The sequence below is a fragment of the Lytechinus variegatus genome, chromosome 1 (genome assembly GCF_018143015.1).
Source record: "Lytechinus variegatus isolate NC3 chromosome 1, Lvar_3.0, whole genome shotgun sequence".
In the NCBI taxonomy this organism is placed as follows: domain Eukaryota; kingdom Metazoa; phylum Echinodermata; class Echinoidea; order Temnopleuroida; family Toxopneustidae; genus Lytechinus; species Lytechinus variegatus.
The window spans coordinates 59,942,780-59,951,106 of record NC_054740.1 but is presented as its reverse complement, the minus strand read 5'-3'; the positions used below and the strand labels follow the sequence as shown (position 1 = coordinate 59,951,106).

At 36.7% G+C, this 8,327-nt stretch overlaps 1 protein-coding gene across 1 annotated transcript; it reads right to left on the bottom strand.

The window, feature by feature from the left end:
* Nucleotides 1-386: 386 nt before the first annotated feature.
* LOC121406489 (long-wave-sensitive opsin 1-like) lies at nucleotides 387-5,959 on the bottom strand. Its single transcript, XM_041597499.1, has 2 exons — nucleotides 5,636-5,959; nucleotides 387-1,236 (listed from the first exon to the last, which is right to left on the bottom strand). Exons 1-2 carry the CDS (start codon nucleotides 5,840-5,842, stop codon nucleotides 466-468), a joined length of 978 nt encoding a protein of 325 aa, XP_041453433.1. The 5' UTR covers nucleotides 5,843-5,959; the 3' UTR covers nucleotides 387-465.
* Between the last annotated feature and the right edge of the window lie 2,368 nt (nucleotides 5,960-8,327).

Here is an 8,327-nt window from a genome sequence, read left to right as displayed (position 1 = left end):
AGCTGTGCTGCACCATCTAGAAATTTTAGCCTGTTTGGCACTCCTCGCGATTAATCTCGAGATTCAAGAAACCCCGTCTCCACCATCGCAAGAAGAGCGATTCCCGCTCAAGCGAGGCATCGATGCATTATGGTCTGACGCCGTGAATAAATAAACCCGAGTGCGTCTGCGCCGACGAATTAGCGCGATAATTCGAAAAGAGCGCGCTATTTTGCAAATAATCCCAAGTTGAATTGGGATTGAATCTCGAGATTGTTCAGATCGGGATAATTTGCCGGATCAGAAATAGCGCGCGAATTTGAAAACTCGGGATGGTGCAGACCGTCCTATAGTTACTGATCGCATGATTAGACGGATATTTTTTTAATGTGAATTCACGTGAATTTCGTGCATTTTCCAAATCGTCACCCTTCGTCCGCCTACATTCGGTCAAGTGTAAGGGGGTATTAATCCCTCACAACGGACCTATTTGGTAACAGTGTTGATAACCTGCTTGCCTGATCTATCAGCATCTTCATATTCATGTACAAAATTTCCCTGTTTTGGTATAGAACCTTCATCGTCGGTCACTGCTGTACTAGATTCACTGTGAGAACGCTTATTGCGAGAGAAGATATCACAAAGACATTTCCGAAATTCCGTTAACCGAGTCCAGTATATGACTGGATTTATTATGCCATTTAATCCCATCATGGTAAATGATAAGGGTACATAAATCGTATACCAACGGTATACCTCGAAAGTTGCTGCGTTTCGAACCCAGTCTATCTTTAAAAAAGGAATAAAGTAATTAAAGATAACCGGACATAAGCAAACGACATTCGAGACTGAGACGAGTGCAAATGTAGCCAGGATACTCTTGTTTTGTTTGACGCGCTGTTCTAGTGCACGCCCCGACAGACCGGCCTTTCGCCCGGCGCTTGCGATAGCCAAGTACACGATAACGTAACAAGCCACGCAAAGACATTGTGCTACAACGCTAATGATGAATAGAAGATAATTTTGGATTCCCGAGTAACGATGACGCTCATCAATTACTTTGGTGATGATGAAGAGGGCCCCGATAGGGATGATCCAAATGAAGATACAGGCCAAGATGCAGCGAGGCGCCGTCACCAGGTTCCGCTTGTTGAATGGGTCGAAACGGAGGGTGATGAGTCGGAACAGAGCCACAGATAAGGTGCTACCTGTTTCGACGATGAGTGATGCACTCATTACCAATAATACGTTTTCATCCTGGAACGACAACAACAAAAAAAGAGAATTTTCGTTTTATATGTATTCATCCCGGGCTCCGTAGTGCAATCTATATAAGGCCAGTTTTTATTATGGCAGTGAGTCCAAACTTCGCGTGTGTCCATGCGTCACGGATGGTCTTTATCTGAAAAGACTAGCCAATATCCTTAAAATCTGAGTTTTGGTTCAAATCTCAAAATAAAGTTTGGTCCGCGATGATAGTTCGCACTTTTTCAGAACAGTTTATCGGAATAGAATTTTGAGATCGCGATACCGGCGAAGCCCCTTGACCTACTTCACATTTTCGTCAATGATTTTCATATTTAAACCTGATGAATATTTTTGAAAAGTCCACGAAGTTTGGACACCCCATCATACTTGCAAAATTGTTGGTAATTATTACCGACAATTTTACAAAATGGATTAGTCAAAATAATATCCCGGCTATTGGCAAGTAATGTGTCCGACCGATAAAATTGGTCAAAATCAACCAATTAAAACAGTGGGTGATTTCAAGTTCAGTGTTTGGTGTTGGTGTTGGTTCAATTTTTTACATGAGTATAACATCAAATGTAAAAGAAAGATCGTCCTGAAAAATCACTCACTAGTTGTTGAGATGTCAATAATGTTAGCTGGAACAGTTTTACAAGCCCATAATAGGTTTTGGAGCTAGGGGAAGCAATCTAAATATATCACCGATAAAATTTCAAATTAATTCTTTATCTTAGAGGAATATTTCATCTCAGAATTCCTATTTTATTTTAATAATAAGCGAAAGACTTGGGAAACTATCAAAGAGTTAATTGGGAAAAGTAAGAATAAAAGAATGAATACTATCGAGTAGTTGGGCATTAATCGAGGTGGATTAGACACAATTGTTACCTCAGGAGAGGATATAGCCGAGGAACTTAACTACTTTGCTATACTGTTGGGTCAAATTTGGCAGAATACCAAATGGGCCTCATAATTCTTGTTTTAAAGATTACATAGGTGCTTCAAATAAGATCTCTTTATTTTGGAAACCTATAAGTGAAGTGGAAATTAAAGATGTTTTATGTACTTTATATGCTTCAAAGTCTCATAGGTATATGAAAATTTGCCAGTTAGATTGTTTAAGGATGCAGCACCTTTCATTGCTTCTCCGTTGACTTATAGTTTTAATTTATCATTAGAATAGGGCAAATTCCCGGATGCCCTAAAGATAGCAAAAGTGACCCCCCCCCCCTGTATAAAAAGGGTTCGAAGGATGACTCAGGCAATTATTATAAACCCATTTTAGTTTTACCAGTTATTGCAAAAATATTTGAAAAATAAGTTAATATGCGTCTCATGGCCTTTCTAGAGTCCAGTGATATTTTGTATAGACAACAGTATGGCTTTCGTAAGAGATATAGTACGAAATTATCAGTAATCAATGTGGTTAACACATTATTGAAGGCATTATTGATATAGGTGAAATTAGATTTCAAAAAGGCGTTTGATACAATTAATCATAACCTAATCTACGAAAAATTAAAGCATGATTATGGAATAACATGTATTGTATTGCAATGGTTCCAGAATTACTTAATGAAACGATCGCAGGTTTTGTGTTACAAAGATGAGATGTCCAGCTAGTAGTAGAAGGATAACATGTGGTGTTCCCCAAGGTTCAGTCCTGGGGCCCACACTCTTTTTATTATATATTAATGACTTACCAGGATCAACTGATTTTTCCAGTTTAGACTGTGCAGATGATTCAAATATTTTCAATACTTTCCCCAAACATACCAAATGTCAAAAAAGATATTCATATGAACTATGTAAGTAAGAAATTTAAAGAGGTGTGAAGTTGGTGTATACTTAATAAATTAACCATAAATTTGAAGAAATCAAATTATATGATAATAAAAGGACCAAGACGATCTATTGAAATTGAAGGTGTATTAAATTTATGTGAAACGGGTATAGAAAAAATGCATGTGGCATAGGAATTAAAATCGATGAATCTTTCTTGTGGAAGAACCAGATCCAATGTATTGATAAATGCATTATATGGAAAATTGGTTTGCTTTTTAAATTACGCTACTATGTACCGCGGGATGTTCTAATGCTTCTGTATAAATGTTTTATACAACCACACATATCTTATGGAATTTTATTTGGGGAAGTAGCTACAGGAGCCACCTAAATTGTATATATTTGGCGCAGAAAATGGCTATGAGAGCAATTATATTTTCTCGACTTGGAACAAGCTGTAGGCCACTATTCGTCAATCTGGGGTATTAGATGTTTATGATTTACACTAGGAACATTTACCACATTTTTTACAGCAATACTTTGAGTTGTTAAATCATAGTTACAAAACTAGAGGTAAAGAACATTTCATGCTAAGACTCTCCAAATTTAACACGACACGTGGCACTTTTTCTATATATTTTGTTGGAGTGAAGTTTGGGAATAGTTGGAGTTTGCCCCAGAGTATTCGAGAGAAAAGAACGCATTTTCATCTCGTTAAAATCTGAAAATCACTTGATTAAATGAAGTTTGATGATTGATATAAGTTTGGAATAAAAAGCAAAAACAAAATGTTTTAGTAGAGTAGATACATTGCAATTTGATCCTTTTGGGGGCCATTTCGACTAGCACTTATGCTAACTTTTGATTGTATCATGCCCTTCGCACGATCTCACTCGGGTGACGTACGGCAATCGTGAGAGTTTCGATAAAGATTCGTGATCATCGATAGGTCTACGATTTTGTTCTACGCGGAGATATAACTTTTTCGTTAAAAAATCTCAAGTTCTTAGACTTTAACACATCGCTGGGTCATCATGGTCATCTTAAGATCAGCGCTCTGGTATCAACGATCTCCTTGCCACCTCTGTATGATGTGGTGTCAAGAATTCGCGGACATTTACAAATATTCATCAGACTAAAATTCGTTCACAAAACATTCACATTTGATACAAAACCAGTTCAAGATCGTAAACTGCAAAATTATTGACGAAAACTATGAAGTAGGTCAAGAGGTTCGCCGGTATTGGGATCTCAAAATTCTATTCCTATCGACGAAATATGCGCTGTGCTGGGAAACCATTCTGAACAAGTGTGATCTAAACTTCGCGGACCCAAGATTTTTAGAGATGTAAACAAAACCTTCAGATCAAAAGATGGGATGTGTATATCGGAACTATAAATTATTGACGAATAATATTTTCATGAATACTGCACTCATCCTAAGGAAACTAACGGTATTGATTTTAGGTCACTTTTCATATTAATGATGTCATTTTCTTAAAGATATTGAATGGTTTTTGAGACCGTCCCCAAAGTATTGACACACGCAAAGTTGGACTCACTGCAATATACAGTTTTCACGTTTGTCTATTGTTTTTGTTTGTTTACGCTTTTTTGTTGTTGATTTATTATTGAGGGGGAATCCACCCTTTACAATGTCCAACAAGCGAAATCGTAAGATGGTCATGAATAGTACAAAACGAAACCAAAAGTATATGTGGTGGCTCTGAAAGTTGTGAACTTATTCCCGCCACTCACTGCACGATCAGACCACGGCGCCATTTTTTTTTAGCAAATCACAATTTTTTCTAAGTTGCAAAATTACCTCATTCGAAATCCGGCTTAATGCAACCAAATTATATGATAAAATTGGATTTGTACTTTGCTGCAATACAAACTTTGTTGTCGGCGTAAAATTCCAAGTCGTGATGACGTCGCGACGTCATCCCGATGTGGAATTTAATGTGTCAATGCTAATATCAGAATTCCAGTCGAGCGAGCCTCCTGTAGGAATAGAATTTCTTATTCCTTCAAGAGGATTGCTCGAGATAGACTGGCATTCTTATTTTAGTATTCATACCCCTCCACTATTCGGATATTCGCTCATTAATATTTCATAGGTTCAAATCTTCATATCAAAATCATTTTATGATTTTAGAATCGGATCGCAACAGATCGTGCATTGTGCACCTGGCCGGGCTTACTCCATCGTGCGATAACCGTATCAATATCCCAGTAGTAGCAACTGTCTACTCGTGATATATGTTTAAACAATGCACATCATTAATGAGCTCGTGTAAAACACTCCTGAATAAAGCATTGTTAATAAGCCATCATTCAAGAGATAACTTTAGTGTAATAGATTTGTTACAACAATCTTATAAGTGGCTCGACCTAGTCATGTTGCACCTTATGAAGGATAGCACATATTCTGTCAATCATTTTTTTCTCTCTCTAATACTAATTGTCTAAAATTTATCAAATGGGAATAGTAAATCTGCTCGAATTTTACTTCTTCCAGTGTTAGCTCATCATATCTCTCTCATATTCTCCCCAAGCCCATGAAAAAAAAATTACAGGGTCTTTTGCGAAGCCCGTGCTCATTTACTTACAAACTTACCGATCTTAGTCCGATATAAAGCATCAGCCAATAAACAAAAGATAGGGCAGAAGCAACACAATCTACCAAGGCGATGTTGCAGATGAAGATGTTCTGTTTCTTCCTCAGCCTTCTGCTTCCAATGATGACAAATATCGTCATGGTATTGAGAATGACACTTATTAAATTTGTAATGAAGTGAGAGATGTTTTTTTCAATCCAACCCATGATGGAAGGAATTTAGTGCGATAATGCGTTGCCGTTAATTGGTTAGATTGCCACTTTGTTCTTGCAAAGGAATTTCTCTGGGAACATCTAGTTATCAGAAATGCGATTCCGCTGCTGAGAGACCGGAAAACGTAGTAACAATTTCCATTTTTATATCATTTTTTTACTGAAAGCAAGAGCCTTGTGTCGACGCTTAGAAGATAAGTCGTCCAATTATTGTAAAAAAAATCCATAGGATTCATACTTGGTCTGTCGGAATCGTGGCTAGTAATAATTAAAAACCTGATTAATAAAAGAAAAAATCTTCAATTGTCAAACGCTCATGCTTAGTCTTTCTAAAAGACGGAAATTTGATACTGAATTGAATGGGCTATGAGCGGAGAAAGGGTTTTTTTTTTTTTTTACACCGCATTTTACCTTCAAGGAGACCTTTATTTCCTTTGGCAATTTCTCTGCATTTCTCTCAGCATGCTGATCTAAATCATTGCAATGGATACAATACCATTTATGCCAAGTTGGAGAAATATGAAAAAGCAGGCCCACCTCTATCTTCTCTGTGTTATTCATCTTTCTTTTTTTTTCAATTTAGCATTCTATGAAAGTCAGTTGGGGATAGTTTCATGGAAGACTAAAAGGTAGATACTGATGGACGCTTTGTCACTGAACAACGGTATTGTGCGTCACGCAAACCATTGTTAGTTTGTAGTGAAGTCCTCTTTTCATCTTAAGCAATATCTGGAATCAATACTGGCAAGCCTCTTTTCTCTCCTTTATAGCAATAATTCCCTAAGTCACCTATCTGACCTTAAGACTATAGATGATCGAGTCAGAGAGAAAACAGAAATATGCGAATTGATAGAGATTAATATTGTTCACTCTTTATCCAAACTCTTTTAATGTCGTTTTTATCTTTGAAACGTTATTTCAAATTCAAGCGTATGGAAATTGAATTATTTATTAAAAAATGGGGGATGGGGGGAGGGGGTGTTGCACCCACAAAAGTAATAACACCCACAAATGTAATAACACTTTACCCAAAAATGTAATAACGCCCACAAAATAATGTTATATTTACCCATAAATGTAATAATGCACTGCACAAATGTAATAATGACTTTACCCACAAATGTTATAAATTTTTGGCGAAAGGGATTTTTGGCGAATCTGTTCTAAACTATAGTAATGCGTTCATATAGCGCAAAGTCACAGTCTTTTTTTCGCCATACCCGGTTATACAGCCACTAACCCGTCTCTGTGGTCTAGTGGTTAAGGCACCGGCGTTCAAAGTTGGGGACCCGGGTTCGATTCCCGGCAGAGACATTTTTTCGGCATCACCAAGTTCTCCAAAGGGTAGATAGCTCTGGGGAACCTTGATTTATGCTACGCCTACCATTATTCTCTTCATCCATTTCTTTACAATATTTTAAATAAAAGAGTTGCCAAAGTTGTTGTACATGTATAATTCCACACATTTATATACATACCCACACACACGCGCACATACATTATGACATTTCAGTTGGTATGAAAATAAATAGCGAATTGCTAGATTTAATTATATAGATACATTGCAGCATCAATGAAAGCATTGTTTAATAAAAGCAATTTTGAGGAAGTAATAAAACACATCGCAGATACTAGTGACTACACACACCACAACACACAAGCCAACGCGCTCAACCCGTCATCAGTCGTCTGCTAGAAAAAAGGTCAAAAGCATCAACTCCGTCAAAAAAAAAGAATAAAAAATTGATTCCCATTTTCTGAATAAAAGATTCATTTTTTAATTGTGAAACTTGATGAATGAAAATATTTTTCTCTTAGTAGGGGGTATGAATTAATGTATTTGATGATATATTCATCCGCACAAACAGGATTACTTTCTGATTCTTGACAAAAAAATGTCATTACTATTCTTTTGCAATTTTCATTCACGTGACAAACTTGAAGAAGCTGCTCGTCTGCGACGTCATGAAATAAAAATAATAATAATAAATAAAAACCGTCACCGATATCTTTTCTTCCATTTTTCTGCTTTTATAAAGACCAACTTGTTGCCAGGGCAAACTTTCCCTTCAACCTAATTTTCATGAAATCCCACAATTTCAGCCAACTCTTGATGATCTCATCTCGCGAAACGCCCTCTATTTCGCAAATTTGGTTTTTACACAGCCTACAAATTCTTTCTCGTGACGAAGACCGTTTTTAAATTACCATTATGATTTCCCCGTGCACGAAATTACCTCCTTCATTAGATCATGCTCTCCTCGTTTAGAACAAGGGCGCCCTCCCTTTATTTCACATTTACCATGTTTACTCGTAAATAATAACAAATCCATATTCAAAGACCTTAATGGAAGCGAAAGGGTTTGTTTATTCATTATATAAACTTCAATAAAAAGCTAATAGGCTACAAAATACAGCTTTAAAAGTGTCATGCTGGTTTATTTTCCACAGCTTACTACTATTTATTTTTTAGAAAACA

Excerpts from the sequence above, each read along its gene's own strand:
- LOC121406489 (XM_041597499.1), bottom strand. The coding sequence starts at position 5,842 with ATGGGTTGGATTGAAAAAAACATCTCTCACTTCATTACAAATTTAATA. Across the intron at positions 1,237-5,635 it reads TTTATATCGGACTAAGATCG|GATGAAAACGTATTATTGGT; the intron begins GTAAGTTTGTAA and ends TTGTCGTTCCAG.